The sequence below is a fragment of the Castor canadensis genome, chromosome 6, assembly GCF_047511655.1.
Source record: "Castor canadensis chromosome 6, mCasCan1.hap1v2, whole genome shotgun sequence".
NCBI classification, from domain to species: domain Eukaryota; kingdom Metazoa; phylum Chordata; class Mammalia; order Rodentia; family Castoridae; genus Castor; species Castor canadensis.
This window is the reverse complement of record NC_133391.1, coordinates 145,415,763-145,441,201: the sequence shown is the minus strand read 5'-3', so window position 1 is coordinate 145,441,201 and position 25,439 is coordinate 145,415,763. Positions and strand designations below refer to the sequence as shown.

At 39.8% G+C, this 25,439-nt stretch overlaps 1 protein-coding gene across 1 annotated transcript in view; it reads left to right on the top strand.

Annotated features, from left to right (window-relative positions):
* The window catches only part of Slc1a3 (solute carrier family 1 member 3), a 77,064-nt gene extending 52,387 nt beyond the window's left edge, over positions 1-24,677 (top strand). Inside the window, exons 4-10 of the mRNA XM_020188048.2 lie at positions 6,016-6,220; positions 10,947-10,989; positions 13,910-14,202; positions 16,546-16,779; positions 17,303-17,497; positions 20,156-20,290; positions 22,372-24,677. Coding sequence (XP_020043637.1) covers positions 6,016-6,220; positions 10,947-10,989; positions 13,910-14,202; positions 16,546-16,779; positions 17,303-17,497; positions 20,156-20,290; positions 22,372-22,576 — 1,310 coding nt within the window. The 3' untranslated portion in view covers positions 22,577-24,677. The remainder of the gene's footprint in view (positions 1-6,015; positions 6,221-10,946; positions 10,990-13,909; positions 14,203-16,545; positions 16,780-17,302; positions 17,498-20,155; positions 20,291-22,371) is intronic.
* Positions 24,678-25,439: the final 762 nt, after the last annotated feature.

The window sequence follows — 25,439 nt, the reverse complement described above, 5'->3', positions numbered from 1 at the left end:
TAGGATCATCTGAAAGAATGAAATATATTAGAAATTGAAGGAAAATAAAAATAGGAGTGGGAGAGGGAGGACAAAGGAGGTACAAGAAGGAAGACTGTCCATGGTGGTGAGGAGTGAAGGTCTGCCAGCCTCCTGGCCTTCTTAGGGACTCCTAGGAATGAACCAACTCCCAGATCCAGAAATGAAGTTCTACATAATGCTAGCTTTGCCTGTTTTGCAGAATTTCTGTCTCTCATTATTCCAGACAGCAAACCTCACTATTTTGGATTGATGAAAGATCAAACCAAATCAGTAAACCAAATATCAGAGTATTTTAAACAAAAAGAAATTTAGTACTTATTGTCCCTATAATAACCCAATCTAAGTGTTGAACAAAACACAGCAGCAATAACAGTAACTATTTAATCAACAAATAATTATTGGGTGCCTCCTAGAGCATTAACCATGGTCTTTGGTTTTTTTCACTGACGCTATAGCAATGAATAAAACAGACGGTCCTGTTATCTTAACACTAAAAGTCTAATAGAGAGAGACAGACTGATTGTGCTGACATTTATCAAGGGCCTGCTTTGTACGGAGTCTTTATGTGTGTTTAATCTTGCAATGTAGGTATTATTAGCTCTTTTCTAGATGAGCAGTAAAAGCTACTTTGTAAGTAGCTTGTTGATCACTTACCTACTTAATTAGTAGTAGCAATGGCTAACATTGGTTGAATGCTCACTGTGTTCAAAGCACCATGTAAGAGCCCCTTTAATGACAGTGGAAACCTAGAAGGAAGCTTTCACTAACATTCTGCAGATAAGAAAACTGAGGCTTCGGCCACATAGTGTCAGAGCCAGAAGTGGAATCCAGGAATCCTACCTTTACAGCTGGCACTTTCAATCACTGTTAAAAATGGAATTGAAAACAATTCCACTTTTAAAGGAATGTACTTCTAAAAACACCTGAGTCTGACCTAAGTCTCTTAGATTAAGTTCTGAGGCCGTCATCTGCTTATTGTGTTTCAAAATTGTGATACAATCATTCTTTACTAACAACTTGGAACTTAACTTTTAAAGATTTGCTTCAGTTCCAGAACCCATAGAATCATAGAACTTTTTGGTTTGTTACAAGACTAGTCTCTATAAAGAGGCCAAAAGAAAATACTGTAATGTAGAAAATGTTTATATAGTTTTAGACAGAGATTAAAAGTTATTTGCTTGGTGCTTTGGGCCCTCTGGCTTCCTCTCCTTTCTGGAGTGACTGTGTTCACTAAATCCAAAAATAGGCATTTACTCAGGACACAGGGGCCCACTTCTCAATCTGCAAATATGAAGTACATTGTGTTTTTAGAGTTCAGTTTTCCTATCTTAAAAACTCCATCACCTTGTATTCCCATGAATACGGTACATGTTAATGCTCATCCTTGAGTTCCTTGCTGTAAGTTTGCCCATCTTGAAATTCTAGAAGGGATGAGAACAGGCGGCTTTCATTAGATGCATTTGAGAAGTGCATTGTGGAGAAGGAGTAAATCTAAAATGAACTAAAAACCGAAGCAGAACAATCTTCTTGAATCAGCATCTGCCATCGCCTTTTTCTTCTTTCTGAGCCTGGTCCAGGGGCCTTGGCGGAACAATGGAGCATCATGAGGATACGTGGAAAGTCAATTCAAAACAGAAGGCTGCTTCTTTAAATTTCATATTTCAAAACCAGAGACAGGAATTGTTGGGAGAAAGTAGACTGAAACACGTTAATTTATGATGTAGACCTTTCAGCAGCGGAGAGAGTAAAATTCATGCAAATGATGGCACTCTGGGAACTTGGCATTATTTCTGTTACCCTTTAATATTTGGCTGAAGATATGTTTTATTTATCCAAGAAGTCATGACAATAATCATACCAAAAGAAATTTAATTTACAATACAGACTTACAGAGCTCTACATACATATTTATGAAACACTCCTTTCTTTCCCCCTCAAAAAAAATCCCATGAATTGGTGCATATTTGTTGTGTTACACTGATTACCAAAAGACTGTCTTCATAAATAAAAGAAGTAGTTACATGTTTGCTCCAAGAAATTCTCTTCTCTTCCTCGCCTCTCTTCTAAATGCCTACTGCCTAAAATACCCAGGTATTTGAAAGAGTTTTTATCTTTTATATTCTAGAAAGCATTCTGTTCGGTCTCTTTGGGTGCTTAACTCATTGGTGGACATATAATTGGTTTGCAGACGGTGTTGCTTGGTGGGTGACTGGTTACTCATGGGTAGATTTTCAGAAAGGAAAATAAGATTCAAATGCTCACAGGCAGCCAGAATTCATGGCTCTCCACCCTTCATTTGAACGTGCATGTCCTAGCCTGTTTTTCTAGAAATAGAGAAGAATTTTCAGTGACATATTATCTTTAGCTATTCCTTCTTGTAACTGGAATTATTTATTTTCAGCCTCCAGGTAGGTTTAGGGAATGTAGAAGAACTAGACAGATGCTTTTCACAATTACATCCCTCCACAGAATTTTCCTCAAGCCAAGTAATTCATCTCAACCTTGAACTCAATGCAAGAAGGCTAGAAAAAGTCAGCATGGATAACAAGCAAGTGCAATGTGGGCAACTCCTCGCTTTTCCATAAGGAGAGAGGTATAGCAGTAAACATACTCTTTGGGAAGTGTGAGTTTGAATCCTGCAATTGCTATTTACTAACTGTGCAGCACTGAGCAAGTTACCTAATTTCTTTGGTCTCTTGTTTCTCAATCTGTAAATAGTATCAATATATCTGCATTATACAATTGTCATCAAATCAATGAACATATACCATCAGTCAGAGGCAGGACTTGGTGAGTGAGTCTGTGGACCAGCATAAAAGTTGACTCAAAATATGCAAAACATACAACAATATTGTTGTAACTAGAAGAGCCATCATGGTACTTCAGTGATAAAATGATATAGGATTTCTTTGGGTTTCAAGAGGGTCATGATTCTGATGGCTGGTTGTTTTCATAGTAAAGATGAATGGGGCTGGGTTAGCTAAGCCCAGATCCAAGGAAGAAAAAGAGACCAGTAAGATCATTATCTTCACTACTTACTTTGGAATGTGTTTCTCAAGTATGGACTTAGATGAATGTATGGTTGTTGTAACACACTCCCACGAGCACCTCCATACCCAAGAGATTACCAATCTCTCCACTACCCAGTGCCCTTTTCTCTCCTAAATTTTAAAGTAAGTGACAAGGCTCAGTGCAAACTTTCCTTTCCCAAACATTTATGGTATTTTTGCCTAAGTTCCCTTTTCTACAATGTGATTTAGTGCTTTAGCCTTGCCCCAGACACTCTGACATGTGTATTTAGTCTTTGGTGTAGAGCTTAGTCTCTCATATTTCACAAGGTTGGGGAAAGGGGATGGTCACATAGTTCAGGTGTGGGAGAGGAAGAACAATGCCCTGCTTACTTGGAGTTTTGTCTTCCAGAGCTCTTTCTTGGTTTTCCTGGTTCCACCAGTATCAAGGCCATTGTGTGCATAGCAGATTATACACATCTGCAGTTGTCCTGGTGACAAATGTACATGGCCTTGTTGCTGGTGGTCTCTTTAGTTTTACAAGTTGGAATACCCCTGGAGCAGAGGTGAGCAAGCAGTCCTGTGTGGGACATCAGAACCCCCTCGAGAAGGACCGACATGGAGACTTGCTTAATGAAATACCCAACCCCTTCCTTGGCTGAAACAATAGCAACCTACTCTCTTTCAAAGAAAAGGCCCAATAAACAGAGGTGGATGAGGCCTCTCCTTAGACTATTGATTCTCCTTTTGTGATCATTAATAAGAAAATACCTTTTGATAGTTTTCTTCAGCTGTTTCAGAATTAGACAGTATGGATAAAATATTTTCCTGGTGTTTTTCATTTTTTAAATTTATAAACTTTATTTCCAAGGGTTGCTAGCCCTACAGCTGTGGGCACTGGAATAGCTTTCCCCATCCCAGTGACCATGGTTGGGGAGGGAGACAGAAACCTCCTTTGACTGCCACTTTGGTCCAGTGCTGTCTGGACTACTAGCGTTCTTTCTGAATAGCTATAGGTCGACCATATTGGGCAAGAACATCAGAGAAGAGTTGAACTGATAATGGAACAGCACCACAGAATAGGAGGCAAAAGGGCCAGAAAGCGTCTCAGAGGAAGAAATTACTGTTGCCTGGTAGCTCCTAGCATGGATATCTGGCCTATTCTACTTAGACCACTTGCTGGTGGACAGGGCAAAAAAAAAACAGAAGAATTGCAGGCTTCTTGGTGACAAGTTCAGGCAGTCATGAGAGAGGGTGAGCCATTTTCTAGAGAAATCACTGCAAACACAGCAAAGTCAAGATATTTTGACATGTGACTCAGACCTGAGAATGAAAATGGAGAGATGGGACACTTTGACTGAAATCAGATTAATCCATTTATAATGTAGTTGAAGTACTGAAGTGGTGCCATCTCAATAAATTCACACTTAACCCTGGATCTCAAGAGAGTGGGTTAAGTTTATGCATTTAAAGCTGGAAGTTGGCCACCTCCTTTGTGGGAGCTGCAGTTGGTTTTTCTGGGGCAGAAAGTTTTATTAAGTTTAGTTACATAATATCTGAGTTTGAGTTCCCACTCAGTTCTACTTAAGGTTAACTAAGATCTTAAACTTTTACTTACTTACTTTTTAATCTGCCATACAGGCTATTGTTTAAAAAAATGTCAGATACTAAGTAAATGTATGCTATGAAAATTATAAATGACATGATTCAAATACAAGTGAAATTATAAATTGAAAGTCATTTTATTTTCCCCCTTCAATTACCTTTGTATCAACAGTATTGGGCAAGTCCAACCATTTACCTGACAAGCATATATTTACCTTACTCTAAGTGTGTTTATGTGAACATAATCACTATCTAAATATTAACCAACCATTAGAATCTGAGACCTATCATTACAGTGATACATTTATGGAAACACAATTTTAAATACTAAAGAAAATAGTCTGAGTGTAATTAGATTACACTATAATTGGATTTTTTATAATGGAATTGGAGAGGAAAAAGACTGAAGAAAAGTGAGGAAACAGCTGATGAAAACAAAGAGCCTGCTTTATTATAGACAATTTAGCCTTTTGAGAGTTTTGTGGTGTTTCTGATTGTGTTCAAGCCCCAAAGGCACTGAGATGTGCCCCATTAGCAAGCCTCATTGGGGAAACATTAAGTCTTTCCTCTCTTTTCACATAGGATAATACTTTGACCTTGCTTTAGGTATACTTTGAAGATACCTTGAAAATAAGGGGAAGAGGTATTTTTAACACATGAGGAGGTATCCTAGAACTGTAGAACAGGTGGCAAGAATGAGAAGAACTCCACCAAAATATTTTTTTAAGTTTGGTTATATGGGATGAAATGAAACAGCAGAGAAACTATGAGAAGTTTGGCTCTAGAACCCAATGTTTTCCTAAAATACAAATTGAAAGTAGATTGAAGATGATCAGAATGATAACTTAAATTTTATGTAAAAGACATCAAAAAGACACCCAAAACATATTGAGAATAAATTATTTGGAAAGAATTCAATAACAATCAATCTATGTGAATCACCACAGTCCTGAATTTGAATAAACTTAGATTATCTTGCCAGAAAAATTTTTAAGTATTTACACACACACACACACACACACACACACACACCTTGCTATTCACATTTACAGTTTCCCCAACTAATAGCAATTGAGAAGAGAAATCAATTGCACAATCAAACCATTAAAGAGCAGATGTTATCTGGCCACCTGAAATAAATTCTTAGGGCAGAAAACTGGTGATCACATGTTCACTGACACAGCCGATGCTTGGCCATCCTGTGGCTTTTTCCCTTCATCTTCTGTAATCTTCTGATTACATTTGGGGCCAAGTTCTCATAATATGCATTACTAGGTGGGAGGAGAGAGGGGAAGTGTAGAAGGAAAGGCTGTTCCCATTGTCTTCCACTGAAGAATCCCTTGGACTGACTTCCTGAAAATCTTCTGTTTGCCTTCCCCAGGAATGGCGGCTCTAGATAGTAAGGCATCAGGGAAGATGGGAATGCGAGCTGTAGTCTATTACATGACTACCACCATCATTGCTGTGGTGATTGGCATAATCATTGTCATCATCATCCATCCCGGGAAGGGCACAAAGGAAAACATGTACAGAGAAGGCAAAATTGTACAGGTGACTGCTGCAGATGCCTTCCTGGATTTAATCAGGTATGTCCTTGCAAGCCCACCTCTAGGTATGTTCTGCTCACTCAACCTATTGTGGGAAGATGGTCAAACCCTGGAAGAGGTATCTAACTGAACCAGCCTTGTCAGCCTTGAAATGAAGGTCTTGTCTTTATTTCTTCCTAACAGAAATTGAGTAAGAGTCTATTTTCTTATCTCATAAGGGCAATGAGAAGAACAAGAGAAGGGTTTTGAGAGCCCTGCTTTTAAGATTCAAAATCTAACTAAGTTCTCTCCACTGTGCAGTTCACCTAGACTATTAATATTCTTAACCACTTTTCATAAGTCTTAGTCTTTAAGGCTAGTTTTTAGTCTAATCATTGGACTCCTAATTTAGAACTTACGAGCTGAATCATTATTCATTATACACAACAGCAGAGCTTCAGAAGGGACTTTAGGTTTTTTTTTTATAATTCTTTTTTTTTTTCATTTTTCTTTTATTATTCATATGTGCATACAAGGCTTGGTTCATTTCTCCCCCCTCAGAAGGGACTTTAGAAGTCATCTAGTTATTCCTATCCCAAGCATTTCCTTCTCTACTATTTGTGAAGAAAGGATTTGGCAGATCAGTAATAAACAATTTAAAGGTAGCTTCTTCACCATTGTTTTATGTACAAACCAGACACTGATTACAAGTTGGGTCTTATCTAACAGTTGAAGCAGACTTGAAAATAGTTGGTCTTTCACAGGGCTGAGAAGTAAGCCAGTGTTTGATCTTGGCGCTTTCCTGCTTTCTCTCTCTACACACCAGCCCTGGTATCAGTTTGGTCCTGCACACTACATACTCAAAAGGAACACTGAAGGTTTTCAAAGGTGCATGCAGGGTTAAGGAAGCCTCCACAGGGGATGACACTCCTGAGGACTAACAGCAATACGAAGCTTTTGTTACTGGAACACAGGAAGAGCCATTGCCACGGGAAAAAGGTGTCAGAATAGGATCTCTAGCTTTAATTGAAGAAAGGAAGCTGCCACCAAACCTGTCAAAGAAAGAGCTAGGAGACTATATACATAGATTTCTTTCTCTTGCCCTCTTGGGATCTGACATGCATGCCAGTAGACAGATTCAACAGTCAGAAAGCAAGAGAAGCTAAATGTTACGGTCCATGGCAGTCAACTCCCAGAGCTCAGAAAAGAATGGAAGGTGAATCTAGATGGCCAAATGGAAGATGTACTATCCAGGCCCCTCAGTTCCCTTGTCTGCTTTGCAGTGCCCTGCATGTGGCCTCACCCAGCTTGTCCTTTCTAAGCCTTTTCCTTCCTTCTTTATAATTTACCTACAAAGAACTAGGTTGCCTACTGTAGATACCACTCTAAAGGATTCCCCACTGATCATCTGAAGAAAGTGCCTCCAAAGGACTGATTCCATACACTGTCTCAAGGAGTGGGTCTGTAGCAGTTAAACCAAAAGATACTGGGGAACAAAGGATGTCATCAGCAGCACCTCTCAATTGCTACCCTGGGTGACTTTGCACCATTCATCTGTAGGTACTATCCAAGCCTTTCTGAAAGAGTCAATCACAATGATCTGAAAGTAACAAGCCTCCCTATATGTCATATCAAGCTGGCATCCTATAACTATATTTTTTATTTACCTCATACAGATAATTAAAGCTTTTTCACCATGTCTCCATGAGCTTTATCCTCAGGTAGACTGGGTTAGAAATATTTTATTATATTGTCTTTTTTCTGTAATTTCTACCTTTGTTTGAAAATTGTCATCTCCAATCTGGCTGGTCCATCAGAATGCTGTAAGTTTCTGTGTCTCTTTGGCTCAGTGGCAAGTACATGAATTCCTGCTCCCACACAGTCACTTGGTTTGAGCATTTATTCTAGAATTTCCTAAATGCATACTTTTATCATAGAAACAAGCCCACAGAACCCAGGTGAGAAGAGAAAAGAAACAGGATGGTCTAGGTAGTACGAAGAATGGGACAAGAATTTATTACCTTAACGTCCGACTGATAGAATACAATTTCTGGAATCTCTAGTTCACAATAACTATCTGGGCCATGTTTCCTCTCCAAGTCTTCCAAATGAGAGCCACCCTCCTTCTTAAGAGATCAATTAAAACATAAATGGATTCCATGGTCAATGTCACACTCCCCAGTCAGAGTATTATCCCCCTCCTACAATGAACTCTGCCCTAACATAGTCTCTGAAGAAGTTAACAAACCCTGCCACGTGGGCCTCAAGTTCAAATTTTGTAGGCCATCTCTCCAGTGGTCACCAGAGAGCCTCAGAAGTTCCAGAAATTCAGCGCCAATGTCCCTTAACCCAGAAGACCTTTTGGAGGATTTTTTGGAGAACAAAATTTCATAGTCCAGCCATGACTTTTGTCTCTGAGCATTTGTTCCCTCCCCTAAACACATGGCATGATAACAAAATGAGCCCTACTGAATAGTAATTCAGTCACCCTCACTGCTGATAATAAAAGGTATTTCTGGTCTCACTGTGATTCTTCTAGGAGCAGAGTTTCGATAACATAATTGCTGAATGAAGACTCTCTTTGGCTAACAAGAGGAGAGTTGAGGTGAATTTAGGACTTCCCTAAAAATTTTGGATTACAAGAGTCACACTTAGGGATAACCATATGTTCCATTTAAAATCATAAAAGTCCACCAAAATCTTTCTCTTTTTTCCTTTAGATACTTGACTTAATTCAATCCTTACCTTAGATACAATGAAATAGTATTTAAGGAGCAAAGTTCGTATTTGGGGAGTTTTTCAAGTGACTGCTATTTTCTTTTTTTTTTGTTTTCAAAGTATTTTATTTTTATTTATTTATTTATTTATTTATTTTTTATTATTCATATGTGCATACAAGGCTTGGGTCATTTCTCCCCCCTGCCCCCACCCCCTCCCTTACCACCCACTCCGCCCCCTCCCTCCCCCCCACCCCCCTCAATACCCAGCAGAAACTATTTTGCCCTTATTTCTAATTTTGTTGTAGAGAGAGTGTAAGCCATAATAGGAAGGAACAAGGGTTTTTGCTGGTTGAGATAAGGATAGCTATACAGGGAGTTGACTCACATTAATTTCCTGTGCATGTTTGTTACCTTCTAGGTTAATTCTTTTTTATCTAACCTTTTCTCTAGTTCCTGGTCCCCTTTTCCTATTGGCCTCAGTTGCTTTTAAGGTATCTGCTTTAGTTTCTCTGCGTTAAGGGCAACAAATGCTAACTAATTTTTTAGGTGTCTTACCTATCTCACCCCTCCCTTGTGTGCTCTTGCTTTTATCATGTGCTCAAAGTCCAATCCCCTTGTTGTGTTTGCCCTTGATCTAATGTCCACATATGAGGGAGAAGATAAGATTTTTGGTCTTTTGGGCCAGGCTAACCTCACTCAGAATGATGTTCTCCAATTCCATCCATTTACCAGCGAATGATAACATTTCGTTCTTCTTCATGGCTGCATAAAATTCCATTGTGTATAGATACCACATTTTCTTAATCCATTCGTCAGTGCTGGGGCATCTTGGCTGTTTCCATAACTTGGCTATTGTGAATAGTGCCGCAATAAACATGGGTGTGCAGGTGCCTCTGGAGTAACCTGTGTCACAGTCTTTTGGGTATATCCCCAAGAGTGGTATTGCTGGATCAAATGGTAGATCGATGTTTAGCTTTTTAAGTAGCCTCCAAATTTTTTTCCAGAATGGTTGTACTAGTTTACATTCCCACCAACAGTGTAAGAGGGTTCCTTTTTCCCCGCATCCTCGCCAACACCTGTTGTTGGTGGTGTTGCTGATGATGGCTATTCTAACAGGGGTGAGGTGGAATCTTAGTGTGGTTTTAATTTCCATTTCCTTTATTGCTAGAGATGGTGAGCATTTTTTCATGTGTTTTCTGGCCATTTGAATTTCTTCTTTTGAGAAAGTTCTGTTTAGTTCACTTGCCCATTTCTTTATTGGTTCATTAGTTTTGGAAGAATTTAGTTTTTTAAGTTCCCTATATATTCTGGTTATCAGTCCTTTGTCTGATGTATAGTTGGCAAATATTTTCTCCCACTCTGTGGGTGTTCTCTTCAGTTTAGAGACCATTTCTTTTGATGAACAGAAGCTTTTTAGCTTTATGAGGTCCCATTTATCTATGCTATCTCTTAGTTGCTGTGCTGCTGGGGTTTCATTGAGAAAGTTCTTACCTATACCTACTAACTCCAGAGTATTTCCTACTCTTTCCTGTATCAACTTTAGAGTTTGGGGTCTAATATTAAGATCCTTGATCCATTTTGAGTTAATCTTGGTATAGGGTGATATACATGGATCTAGTTTCAGTTTTTTGCAGACTGCTAACCAGTTTTCCCAGCAGTTTTTGTTGAAGAGGCTGCTATTTCTCCATCGTATATTTTTAGCTCCTTTGTCAAAGACAAGTTGGTTATAGTGTGTGGCTTCATATCTGGGTCCTCTATTCTGTTCCACTGGTCCTCATGTCTGTTTTTGTGCCAGTACCATGCTGTTTTTATTGTTATTGCTTTGTAATATAGTTTGAAGTCAGGTATTGTGATACCTCCTGCATTGTTCTTTTGACTGAGTATTGCCTTGGCTATTCGTGGCCTCTTGTGTTTCCATATAAATTTAACAGTAGATTTTTCAATCTCTCTAATGAATGTCATTGGAATTTTGATGGGAATTGCAGTAAACATGTAGATTACTTTTGGGAGTATCGACGATACCACATTTTCTTAATCCATTTAAGTGACTGCTATTTTCTTTGCAGGAACATGTTCCCTCCAAATCTGGTGGAAGCCTGCTTTAAACAGGTAAACATTCTATAGCCACTAATTCACTTTTAAAATTCCTCTTTGGCATATCAAACCAAGTAGATCCTTCTTTTCTCCCCCATTTCTCTGTAATGAGAAACACTTCTCTTGCCAACCAGAGAGAAAGCACAGGGTTTTGTGGGAAATTTTGAGGATGGGGTAGTTTTTACCTTGTATTGAAGGCTTTGTAGTTGCCAGACACAGTGTGTCTTGCACACAAATAGCACATCAGTCTCTATTGCTTTTAAGAGAGCTAATCATAAGACCGTTTCTTTTTTTCTCTTTCCTCCATGGCTCACATGCAAAAGCAAACTCCAATACATAATACATTAACAACTTGCTTTAAAGAACATTAGATTATTTCAGTTTCTGTTTTTGATTTAAAAATCACTGGACTGTTCATTAAAAGTCTACTAAGGGTTCAACAGTGTTGGAGTACCTGCCTACCAAACACCAGGCCCTGAGTTTAAGCCAGGTACCACCAAATAAATAAAATTAGCTTAAAAACGCAAAGTTTTCTAGAGGTGTGGCTCAAGTGGTAGAGCCCCTGCTTTGCGAGTACAAAGCTCTGAGTTGAAACCCCAGGCCCACCAAAAAAATAAAGTCTTCTAAAGGCCTTAGGGATTCTAAAGGAGACCTATATATCAGAAAAGAATAGGATCATCATTTATGGACTGCCTGCTGTGTGCCAAGCACAAATGTTATATTTAGTCTTCACATAAATGTGATGAGTATCCCTGTCTTTGTTTCGCTAATGAGGCCACTCATGTGTAAACAGGGACATTGTGTAACAGGCACGAGTTCGAACAAGTAGTAGATGGCAGATCCAGAATTCGAATCCATTGTGTTGACTACAAATTCTATCCTCTTCCTACTATTTCATTCTGTTTCCTAGAAATTGACACCCAGGATGATGAGAGGTACCTGGAAGCTATGGTGAGGTCCACTTCCTTCCAACCTCAAATCCAAGCAGCAATTTGATCCCTGCATAGTGGACACAAATGCATTCTACTACTAGGGGATAAAATTCATTCATTTAGTACAATTAGAATTCAATACAGGCAGAATTAACCTCACTTGACTTTGAAGGCCTTGTTGCCCAAAATGTGAAAAGGGAAACAGACATTCTGGATTAAATAATTATTCTCAAACACGTCTCCAGATGGTGTCAATTCACCTCTGTTGTAATTTTATGACTTTTCTGCTTAGGACTTGTAAAACAAGCAAAACAAAACCCCAACTTCATGGAGAACCATGCTTGGAGACCCGTCTTTATTTTTTTCCCTTTCAAAAAATTTATTGAGACTATTTTTAAAAAGTAATACATGTACACATTGCAAGATCTGACAGAATCTTATTTAAAAAAAAAAAAAAAACCTAAGCACCCAAAATCTAACTTTTTTTTGTTTCAAATCAACTAGAGACGTAAATAATAAACCCCTTTCAATCAAACCAGGCAATTCCAGCACCATGGGACTGAGTAATTTCAGCTCATCAGCTGGCACTGGGTGATATCAAAAATGCTGATTTCCAGATCTTTCTGATGGAAAAAGTGCTGACTCATACAGATTTATTGTATTTGGTTTGGGATTGCATTTACAGGATTTTTGAAGGGGAAGCAAATGCATCTCCCAGATCTATTTGGCTTAGACCAGAATGCAGATGATTTTGCAGTTTCTGAACAGACTGTAAACTGTGTCTAAGGGGAAAGGGTTGAAGGCATATTAAAGGATAATCAAGATTAAAAAATCTTCCCCAGGACAATGTAAAATGCATAAGCACCCAACAGAGTGAATAGCTTTGAGAGCTGACTGCAATGGGACTTTGTTGGTTGTCTGAAATGACCAGCAGTACCACTGTGTTCAGGCATGTGTCCTCAGTATTGACAGTTGGCTGTGTCCTTGTTTGGGAATAGTGAGTTACCAATGGACCAGAAAGTCTCCCACTTACTCTTGGCAAAGACATGTCTAAGCACCTCACGTGTGGCCATCATTTCTCCCCTAGACTCTAGATACAATCACCATTCACACATTATTGCCCTGCCTCATGCCTTATCACCATCACTCTCAAGGCCAAGAGTTCTACTCTCCTTAAAACCAGAGATGGATGGGTTAATTATTTAATGTGGCCACAGCAGTGTTACCAGCTCTCCTGCCTGGGGCATCTATGCAAAAGTTATGGGCCAGAGAAAAGTCACCACAGACTTAGAGAAAGTGAGTTGTCATTGTCAGCTATTAATTAGTCACCTATTCTTAAGAATTGAGAATAACAGGAATGGCTTGAAGCCTGGTTTTGAGATTTTTCATTTTTAATACCCACTGAAATCTTCAACCAGGTCTAATCCCCAAAGGTATTTTCTCAATGTAATATAATATTTTAAAGTTTACACAGCGTTCCCATATATTATGACTAATTTGACCATCACAACAACCCCATAAGGTAGAACCAGCTTAGTTATCCCTGTTTCACGGCTGTAGAATACGAGAGAAAGGATGACAGGTGTTTTGTGCATGATGAACTTGAGAACATTTAGATTTATGGCTTTTTAAAAAGCCCTTCATTATCATTTTATTAGGGTTTCAAAGCAAAAGCATGTGTGTGTGTTCAGTCCAATATTTTTAACCAGATATCTCTGTCCTATTATGATTTGTTACACATTTGAGTGTATGTGTTATTCATATGTATTTGAGCATGTGTGTGTTATGATTTGTATAAATGTGTGTGTCTCTGTTGAGGAATAGGGATTTGCCACACATTAGATAGATTGATGATAGATAGATACATGCATACAGACATAGATACTTTCTATAACCCTATCCTCTGCATACAAAATAATGTGTATCAGTATAGAAAATTTGGAAAGCAGGAAAGTATAAAGAAAAAATAAAAATCAATTTCTGTTGTGCTTTTTATTTTTAAGTTTAAAACCAACTATGAGAAGAGAAGTTTTAAAGTGCCCATCCAGTCCAATGAAACACTCGTGGGCGCCGTGATAAACAACGTGTCAGAGGCCATGGAGACACTCACCCGCATCAGGGAAGAGCTGGTTCCCGTTCCTGGGTCTGTGAATGGAGTCAACGCCCTGGGACTCGTTGTCTTCTCCATGTGCTTTGGTTTTGTAATTGGAAACATGAAAGAGCAGGGACAAGCCCTGAGAGACTTCTTTGATTCTCTTAATGAAGCCATCATGAGATTGGTAGCAGTGATAATGTGGTATGTTTCCATTTGCTATACAGCTACAAAAAAGATGCTTATTGCCATCAACACATGTTCTGTACCGAGGAAGATGCCACCAGGCTTAATGGGCAGTTGCAATGATCACACTTTGGAAAACAATGCGTTTCTAGGTCTGTAGAGGCCTTGAATATATCAGAAGCCTATCTTAATAAGTTCACTTCCTTATTTCCAAAAAGTGTCAACTCCTTTACCCCCAAAAAGTGTCAATCCCACTTTACATCTACTTAGTTATTCATTCAGACATAGTTATTGTGTGTTTTATTATATGACAAGCGTAGAGCACCAAGTTCCGTGGATACAGCAATGAAGAGAACTCAAGGATGACCTGGATCTTACGTGCTTTTCAGGGAGACAATGTGAATAAGCAAATTAAACTAACCATATTCTTGATCACAGATGCTGTGAAAAAATAAGATAGCAGGTTACTGGGGAGAAAGGCATGAAATTTCCCTTGAATGGTACAGAAAGGCTCTATAAGGTGACATTTTTTGTTAAGACATGAATGACTAGGTGCAGCCAGTCCCACCAAATTCCAAATGAAAACATTCCCAGCAGAGGAAAAAGCAAATGCAAAGAATGTAAACCATGATGGGGGCGGGGGGGGGGGGGGAGAAATGAGTTCCCTCTCTGAGTCCTAAGAAAGAAATACATATGGCACTTCTGCAGCAATGTACACAAGGATTCATGGGACGTTTTAGGGAATGCTAAGCCACAATTTATAACAGACCTTTCTTTAATAAAGTTCAGAGCAGGAGACAAAGGAAAAGACTAAATCCAAAGGGGAACATTGACCTTGGAAAGTAAACTCCCCAGCAGGGAGAGATCCCTTTGCTTGGTTTAGACCTCATGTGGGGGTTATTTTTCTTTTATCCTTTGTTTTTAATATCCAAACTCCTCCTTGGCACCTGAGGCGGGAAGGCATCAATTGCTAAGAAAAGCACTCACTCTCCAACATGATTAAAAATGTCCTTTACCTCTAAAGCCACCAAAGCCCAGAGAAATCCACTTTTTTAGGAGTTTGTGCAAGACGGATATGAACTTGGGCACAAAGACAGGTCAGAATGTGTTCTCCACAGGAGCGTCCAATTGGAAAGCTCGTTTGAAATTCTGGCTGAGCTGAAAGTGGACATTTATCTTCATATTATTAAAATGCCTCCACCTTTCACCTCTTTTATGAAAGAAGCCCATTCAAGGCCACTGAATGAACCTCACTTGTAGCTTTTCTAGCTGTACATTCGCCTACACATTCAACTTTGAGTTATTACATTTCTGAAAACAGGTACTTCTCTGATTTCCTGGCCCGTATTTTTAAAGGACTAGTGAAAGAAGCATTGTAGTTTGCAAGTCACAACATGTCCTCTGCAGTTCCCAGCAGACCCTTCTTCTTAAGGGTGATTTGCTTCTGTCTTCAGTAATGGGTTTGGTTGTAGTTCACTGCACGCATCACACAAAGGGAGTTAGAAGCCGGACGGCAGGCCCTTTGAGCAAACAAGGTTATTTCAGTATGTACAAGTCAGTTCGTGGTCAGTTGCTCATTCTCACAGAGAGAAAGCTCACTATTGGAGTAGCAGCCTGTGAGTAATAACTGCTTAACTAGAACACTGACTGTGGCCGCACGTACACATGCATGCACATTATTAATTTTAATAACTCCGAATTTATTTTGTGGTCTTCTATTTATGGCAAGTGGTACTAGCTCTTGGTTTTCACAGTCACATCAAATTTCCTCTGAAAGTAAATTAACTTAAGTAAAACAGGTGATTTGAAGAAAAACACTAAGTAAGATTATAAATGGTATATAGACGTAGCCCTAGAATAAGAGAGCTGGCTGCAAGTCTGAAACAGGGCCATGACATTGTGTGCCTCTTGCTTTAACTTGGGAAGCTAGACATCATGTGGAAAATGCTTCCAAAAGTTCAGCTAATGTTATGATGAATTGTGACAACTCTGTCTTTAGCAGGGGTCAAGAGGCAAGGGGAATGAATGACACCTGAATGCCACAAAAGTGACCAGGTACATTGAAAGGAAAACTATCTAGGAAAATGGATACCAAAACTTCTGTGCCTGCCTTTTTTCACAAGTGTACAGGGAAAAAAATGTCCTACAGGAATGCTGAGTGAGAGAAAAGCACAACCCAAGGGAAATTTTAAAATAGAAAAGAAAGAAATTTATAGGTTCTACAAGTCCTAATAGTGTCCTTGACAAAAAATGTTGGAAATCCACTCTTCTCAACCTGCCCCTTTTTCTCACTGCTTGGTGACTGACATGGAACAGCTGTTGGAAATCAGACTTGCAATTGTACATATGTTGCTTCTCCAGGTACGCCCCTGTGGGCATCCTGTTCCTGATCGCAGGAAAAATTGTTGAGATGGAAGACATGGGTGTGATTGGGGGGCAGCTTGCCATGTATACAGTGACGGTCATTGTTGGCCTACTCATTCACGCAGTCATTGTCCTGCCGCTCCTCTACTTCCTGGTAACCCGGAAGAACCCTTGGGTTTTCATTGGAGGGTTGCTGCAAGCACTCATCACAGCCCTAGGGACTTCTTCAAGGTACGTGTACATGTGTGGCCTACTCTTCTAAGAAAACGTGTCTAAAACTTTACTTGAACCAGGTTGGAGGTAGGTAGAAGCATTTTGTTCTGGGTGTTATACTTCAGGAGTAATGAATTGGCTTTTTGACCTCTATTGTGGATCATATTATGGGATTCAGGGAATAAACTGTGTATCATTTGGGAGGAGATAAAATGAAAGTAAAATATCCATTATCCCCCACTTCCAGTTGTCATCTGCCTGATGTGGAAGTGGCAGAGTGACTTGGCACAGGCTATACGATGTGGGAATAATCACAGAGAATCCTCAGAGGAACCCAGAAGCAGGAGAGCTGCCAAGTAACCTCGTGAGGGGACCACACTGTTCCTAGCCCTGTTCCCCTATTTGTACAAATGCTGACTTGGTTCCCTTTAAGTTAGGACACGGTAGAGGAAGGAACTGTCTGTCCAAAAGACCAAACACAGACACAGTCAGAATTACCAAGAGGATGCTCAGCTGACATGCTCTGTTTTACTGTTCTCAGTTCTGCCACCCTACCCATCACCTTCAAGTGCCTGGAAGAGAACAATGGTGTCGACAAACGCATTACCAGATTTGTGCTCCCTGTGGGGGCCACTATTAACATGGATGGGACCGCCCTCTATGAGGCTTTGGCTGCCATTTTCATCGCTCAAGTTAACAACTTTGACCTAAACTTTGGACAGATTATTACCATCAGGTACAAGGAAAGAGGTCTAACATTTTTTTTTAAATGATTTTAACAGATGAGAGGACGATAAAAGTTGACTAAAGAACCGTGTTGGGAAGGATATCACACATAAACGGATTTGGAGAAAAGTTTTGTTTGCAGATTTATATTTTCATTCATGTTTTTCTTTCACATATGCATTCACTATTGACAAAATTCAAGTAACATAGAAGTGTAAAAAGTAAAGTGTGCCTGCCACCATATCGCTCTGCATCCTTCTGTAGGTGACAGTTATTTGCGTTTGGTTTTGAAAGACCTTTTCTACACATGGACTTGCACACACTTCTGTAATTAATCGTGTCCCATACACTGAGTACCCCTTGGATATATAAATATATTCAGCTCATTCTTTTTAATGTCTGTGAAATACAAAGTTTCAGCATTTCTGTTTTAAAAGTGAAGTTATTCAATTTCAACAAGCATTAAAATAGGTCAAGTTTTATAGACAATCTTGAAAATACAATATACTTAAAATATACTTAAAAACTGAATTAACTTTTTCTCTTGGGTTAATTTTTAGGCAGTATGAGATAGATGAGCCTAGTGACAAGTAAGGTTGAGAATTTGATTTTTGTGGAGAATTTTTAACTATTATATTGGAGGTGTCCACAAAAAAGTAATTTTCCTTTCCATAACTTCCCCTAATCTCTTAGTTTCCTTGGCAGAGGCAACCAGTATCTCTTATAACCTTCCCAAAATAGCCCATCATAACCATGTGTATATGTGAATAGAACCTTCTATCCCTTTTTGCCAACCGAAAGTGACTGCGCACAAGGGACCGATAAGTCTAATGGAAACAAAAGACTTTAAGCCTTGCAATCCAGGCCAGCTGTGCTCTTCATTATTATGGGCTTGTGTTCTAGTTATTACTAACAATATATTTTGGAAACCAAAATAAGTCAGATATTTTCCTTACTTTTCACTTTTTATTCTGAAAGTAGTACTACTTATAGAAAAATTGAAACAATATTAATTACAAACATCCTCTACCTAGACATAAAAATTGTTAACATTTTACCATCTTTGCCACTTCTCTCTCTTTGTCTGCCACCATGACATTTTACCTATACATCACTCAGCATGCAGCTCCTAAGAATAAGGATATTGTTCTGTATATCCACAGTAGTAAGAATCTTAAAGATTTCCCCAAATGTCCCCAAAATGTCTTTTACAGCCTTTTTTTCCTCCCAAACCAAGATCAAATCCAGATTTATGTCCTGCATTTGTTTTATGGTATGTCACCCCATATTTTTTTCTATGTTTACTTAGAAATGAGTTTTGTAATGTTTATATGTCATATGCTGTTGGAAAACAGCATAGTTGTAGGACGCATTGGAGTAAAAAAAGATAAGTTTGATCATGACGAGCGGTCTTTGACTAACCTCAGGGTTCTGGGAGCTCCAGTGGGGGCTACGCTGGGGGCTAGGAGATCAATATCTCAGCTCACCTGTAACCTATTCTTGGGTATACCTTGCATATTAATGAAAAAGCCAAGTTATGATAAAGTTCAGTTTCATTTGCCAGAGTTAAAAATAATGGCAACAGTATCAGTGACTTAAGGCAAAAAATTGCATTTCTCTTTCAGCTGCTCCAGAAAGCCCTCAAGGCTGGTGGAGTCCCAGTGTAAGTGACTAAAGCTATGGTTCCAAAGTCCCTGAGTGTTACTCTATTCAGGTGGTCTAGGATGGTTCATCACCACCCCCAAAGTTTAGCAGTGAGAAAAGGGGAAGTGACATAGGCTGAAAGTTGGTCGATCACTTTTATGTATGTCTCGTTGGCCAGAACTTAGTCTAAGCTCCAAAAGGAGGCTGGGAAGTGTAGTTTGCATCCTGGATGGACATACACCAGCTAACCATGCTAGTACCATGAAAGGGAAACAGTATGGTGAACCATGAGCAGTTTCTGCAACAGACTTATTAGTTTACCAATGCCACTTTACACCTGGTTAATGATTTGCTATTTATAAACATTTTTCATTCTCAAATTACACTATCAAATAGACTTAACAAACTTGAGTCGCAGACAAGTAATACACTTGGCAAATGACACTGACTCCATACCAAAAAAAAAAAAAAATTACACTGCTATTGAACTTTATTCACAAATATTTTGCTTTTGAATTAATAAATTTAATTTTTTCTGACCACATTAATCATACAAATTCACTCTCTATACAACCCAACTTTGGGGTAGAGGAATTATTCAAAACAAATTGTTACTGTAACTACTGCATTTGAAATGTTCAAATTTATCTGTGAGTTCTTTTGCAGTGCTTCCAATCAACCACAGGGTCACACACATGCTAGACGAGCATTCTGCCACTGAGCTACACCCCGTCAACTGCACATTAGCCCTTACACAATACTTTCCAGGATACGAAAAGTGAATACAGTAGAAACAACTTCATGAAACCTCTAAGTGCAGGTCAAATGAGATCAACCATGCTTAGTATATCAGATGACACTAAATAAGCACATGATAAGTAATATGATTGAATATTTTTTAAACTCTTCCATTTTTCTGAAGTGTGTCTTTCTAATAATAAATCAGGAGTCAAGGCAAATGTGTTTTGCTCTCCACTGGGGGGAATTGTAAAAATGTTTTCTCTTTTGGGATTTCTTTTAACAGCATCACAGCCACGGCTGCGAGTATTGGGGCAGCTGGGATTCCACAGGCAGGCCTGGTCACCATGGTCATTGTGCTGACATCTGTGGGCCTGCCCACTGATGACATCACACTCATCATCGCAGTGGACTGGTTCTTGTGAGTACACGTGGATGCATTCTGGCTCATGTCACAGTCCCCCTCTGTCCTTCCAGGGTGCCAGGCAGCCTGTGGCACACCTGCCAAAAGAACTCAAAGAACGGGGGCAGCTTGTCTTGTAATTAAGTCGTCCCCATTGCCTGAGCCCTGGCTCTTATCAGAAGACCCAGCCCAAGAGGCCATGCACACTCACTCCGTTCTCAGTCTGCAGGGTGCATCTGGCTGCTTTACTTCTCACTCCATAAAGCCATTCAGAGTTGGGAAACCTGATGTCTGCAAAGCCAACATAAATCAGCCAGACCTTCTCTGAATTGCACAACACATCCCATGGTGACTGGAACAGAGCTGCAAGCCCCACATGCCAGCTCAGGCCCTTCCTCTTGTGTTTCCCATTCCAACGGTGTAATGCACGGCAGATGTTCCCATCTGAGCCCCACAGGGTGAGGGGTGGCCATGCAGACAGTAGAGAGAACAAGCATCAAATGGAATTGACTCAGGGTTCTGGGGAAAGTTCCAAGAAATGTACCCTCCATACCCTGACCCTAACCTGTAGGGCCAGCCCCGTGTCCTCTGCCCTCACTCTTCCAGCAGAAATTCTCTGCCCCTTGTCTCTCACAAGTTCCCTTTCACTTTTGAAATTTTTCTCCCAGGATGCCCAAAGAAAGAGCCTAGAAGAACACATTGGGTCCTGGAGTCTGCATGTGCTGACTTCACTAGAACTAATGAGCAGGAAGAGTGGAACACTGTACACTAAACCCAAGGGGCACAGTAGGAGCTCAGGATGTATCCTGGCCCTGTGACACTAGGCAGGCTACCCTGCCACCCTCATTTCCTCCCCAGTAAAATGAGGATGCTAGTGTCTTCTACCTCCCACTGGTACGAAGATGATTAAAAGCTAAGCAAGCACTCCACCCACCATCTGACTCTTATTCAGCACTGTTAACATAGCATTTTTATAGAATTTAAGTGTCTATTCTCAAAATCTTTTATCTTTTTATGTAAAAATTATTGAGGTCCAAAAAGGCTTTTTAAAAAAAATCGATGTGGGTTATATCCATCAATACTTACCATATTAGAAAAGATTGCCATTTTTAATTCGTTTAAAGATTACAATAATAAATTCATTATGTGTTAGCACAGATAACAGTTTTTATTTCTTTTTTGGTGCTAGAGATTGAACCCAGGGCCTTGCACATTCTAGGCAAGGGCTCTTTCACTGAGATATATTCCCAGCCCTTGGTTTTTTGAGACAGGGTCTATGTAGCTCAAGCTTGAACTCACTGTGTAGTCAAGGCTAGCCTCCAACTCTAGATCCTCTGCCTCCACTTTCTGAGTGCTAGGATTATAGACATGCACCACCACACCCAGTTACAAATAGCAAATTTAGTGAAATACAACCATTTTCAAACCAAAACTTTAGGGAAAAGAATGGCCACATTTTATACTACGTAAGTCTCCTCAATGTCTAGCTTAATACTCGACAGCTGGCATCCAGCACATCCAATGTGTTGTGGTATCACACACATCATGTAGTCTTTGCAAACCTCCCCTAAAATGTGCATGAGAAAATGATGGTGAAATGCAGAAAATGAGATCTTAATATTCTTATGAGAACAGTTTTGACCTCAGGGACCATCAAGAGTCCATGAATCACACTTTGAGGACCACAGGTATAAAAGATGGTGAGTTGGAGGAAAGAGAAAAAAGTGTTAACAGTACTGGGGAATGAGCCCAGGGCCTCATGCTTGCTAGGCAAACACTCTGCCACTTGAGCCACACCCCCTGTCCTTTTGCTGTTAGTTTGGGGGTTTGTTTGTTGTTTTCCCAGAGAGGGTCTCACACTAACTTTGCCCAGCCTGACCTTGAACCTCCTGCCTCCACGTCCTGAAATTGTCTGTGTCCTTATAACTTAATAGCTACTAATATAGGCATTCTATGTATGTAACTGTACAGTTGGCAGCTACACCACACTGAACTTGAAGAGATGCCTCTAAAGACTTCTCTAGCTAGTTCTCTATACCTGCTGAAATTCTTTAATTCACAGGAGCCTCCCTTTTCCTTCCTCCCCACCCCACCCTCAGGGACCGCCTCCGAACCACCACCAATGTGTTAGGTGACTCCCTTGGAGCAGGGATTGTGGAGCACTTGTCCAGACATGAACTGAAGAACCGAGATGTTGAAATGGGTAACTCGGTGATTGAAGAAAATGAAATGAAGAAACCATATCAGCTGATTGCCCAGGACAATGAAACTGAGAAACCCATGGACAGTGAAACCAAGATGTAGACTAATGCCGAGAAATGCTATCTTGATCACCAGGTGTTGGAAAACCATTATGAAATGTGTCCATCTCATTAAGCTCACTCCTCCAGTGAGCCCCTTCCCTCCTTTTTCCTCCATGCTCTGATAGGATTCATCCAAAAATAAGGGAGGATTTTGCAGCAGCCAAAATGCATAGGTTTCATCCCACATTTGAAATTTTGAAATCATTTCATATTAGTCTTACACAATAAGGTACTTGGATCAGAAATAATCTTGATCAGAACGTACAAATTTGTGTGGTACATGATCCTTAAAATGTGATTGCTTTCTAAGTTGAATAGTAGGCCCAAAACATTCTTTAACCAGCTTACAAAATTTTAAAATCCTTGAGCACACATTTGAGTTTTAGTCTCAAAATGTAACAACTTGATGAACAACAGTTATCAGTTGGATAGAAGGATTTTTCCCTTTTTCCTCTGACTTGTGTCCTTATTTTATTGGTAGCAGGACAATATACATACACACCTAGCACAGCTGTAAGGAGGGCAGAAGCTGAAGCTTCCATGTGGCCTCAGGTGAGTCAAACCTCATCTCTGAGGCCTCAGTGTCCTCATCCTTACAATGAGTGACTTACTTTGATGTCTTTCATCTCTCTAGCCCAGACTTCTGGTGACATAAAAAAAAAAGGCCTGCCCTCAATTTTCCCCTTGGAATACCCTGTACAAGTGTCATTCCATGGAGCATGGGATGCTCAGAAAGGACTCTTGATGGTAGTAGACATTTCTGTCTAGGGGCAGGGTGTGTGGCTCACCAGGTCCTGTGTCCAAAATGTCGGTTATGCAAGTCTGCAGGCAGCAGGCCATTTCAGGAGTGGGATAACTCATGAAACCCTTTGCCCAGTTCTTTCCAACAGGGGCAGTATTCCCTTCTTGCTTGCTCTTCTCAAACAGAAGGCACTGCTCTGAGAAGGTTGTCTGCCACCACTCCTCAACTGACAATTACTTTTAGGAAATACACTGAAGACTAGCAACTAGCAAGGCTGTTCATGGTCTTACTACAGAACACTAAAGAACTGGGAAAGAATAGACTATGGTTGAATTATAAAGGGAGGATTTTAAAACATCAAGAGTAAAGGTCTTCTTTAAAGAACAACAAAGAAGAGCTTCACTTTGATCCTTTTTTTTAACCTGAAATACTTTTTCTCTTCAGCTCCCAATCAATCCCCAAAGAACTGTCATACCAAAATATAAGGTCATTTCTTACATATTTTGAAATCAGATGAATGTACTAGCTCTCTAGTATGAGTCCATGAGCTGGGTGGGTGGTCTCATCTGAAAATTTGAGGGGGGGGGGTTAAAATATTTTTATTTATTTTTTATTTTTTGCTTTAATCAGGAGCTCTTAGAATGAGGGAAACAAAATACTTCTTTGTGTTGGAATTCCACTTACCAAATCATCCAAAACTTTCAGCTACAGTGGAGTTTGCTTTAGTTTTGTTTGTGTCCCTAAGAAAAGTGGTGGAAGATGAATCAGTATGCAGACAATGTCAATGAGATTGCAAGAAAAGACAGCAGGGACATTAATTTCAAGCAAGGCAGCTCCCAGGTTAAAGGAGATTCATTTCTACCCCCTAAGGAATAGCCCGTCAAAGACACTTAGTGAGAGCATCAAACAATACCAGCTGTGTTTGAGTTTCTGACCGAAAATGGTGAAAGAATGGACGTAATTTTGCTAACAAACTGAAAATCTAGACATGCATCCTCTGATACACAATTAGAGATTTTTATGTAGGATCTTGAGCATCATGGGCATATAAAAGTTAATGTTAGGCTGTGGCTGATAACCATTTAATGTCACGGTTCTCTGTGGGAAATACACTACAAACGTTAATGTACGTGGCTGTCATTTCATGACACTAGTAGAGTAAAAATTAATCCTGTTAAATTAATGCTGTTACACAGTGTGATGTTTTTTATACTAACCATTTCTTATGAAAGCAGGTCCTGTAGGGCGAACCCTCTTGCCTGTCTGTCACAGGTTCTGCATATACAAGCACCCAGTGTGGACTGGGAAGTGTTACTTTGTAGGTGTATTTTCAATAAAGAAAAAAATAGTTTTACATTAATATCTCTGCATGTTGTTATTATTCTTTTCTCCCGAAGGAAAACAAATTTTCCATTCATAGAAGTATTGCAATGAGCTCAGGGGTTGCCATGCAGCACTGTAAAATCTTGGCAGAACCAACTCAGGGAGTCAGCCACCAGGAAATAAGTAAAGACATGTTCTGCTCACCTCCTACAACTGGAGGTGGAAACAGGAGGAGATGAGGAAGCATGTCGTGGTAACAGCTTGCACTTACTTGTCCAGGTCAGACTCAGATTTCTCAGATAAATGCAACCATTTCTGTGTTGGGATTTGTAAAGTGTAACTCCACCCTGGGGCTCTTCTAAAAAAAAAAAAAGTGATTTTCTATCTACCCTTCAAATTAGGTAGATTCATCTCTGTGATTACTACCAACATCTGCAGAAAGAGCTGAGTAAGATCTCAAGGCATATTTCAGAAACAGCCATGGTACTAGTGAATGTGCTTTTTAGTTAAGAACTGGCAGGCAATACCATAAACTCTCCAGACTGCAGGGGCAGCCATTAGAGGCAAGACTCTTTTCTTTTATTATTATTATTCATATGTGCATACAAGGCTTGGGTCATTTCTCCCTCCCGCCCCCACCCCCTCACCCACCACCCACTCCGCCCCCTCCCTCTCCCCCCCACCCCCTCAATACCCAGCAGAAACTATTTTGCCCCTATTTCCAATCTTGTTGTAGAGAGAATGCAAGCCATAATAGGAAGGAACAAGGGTTTTTGCTGGTTGAGATAAGGATAGCTAT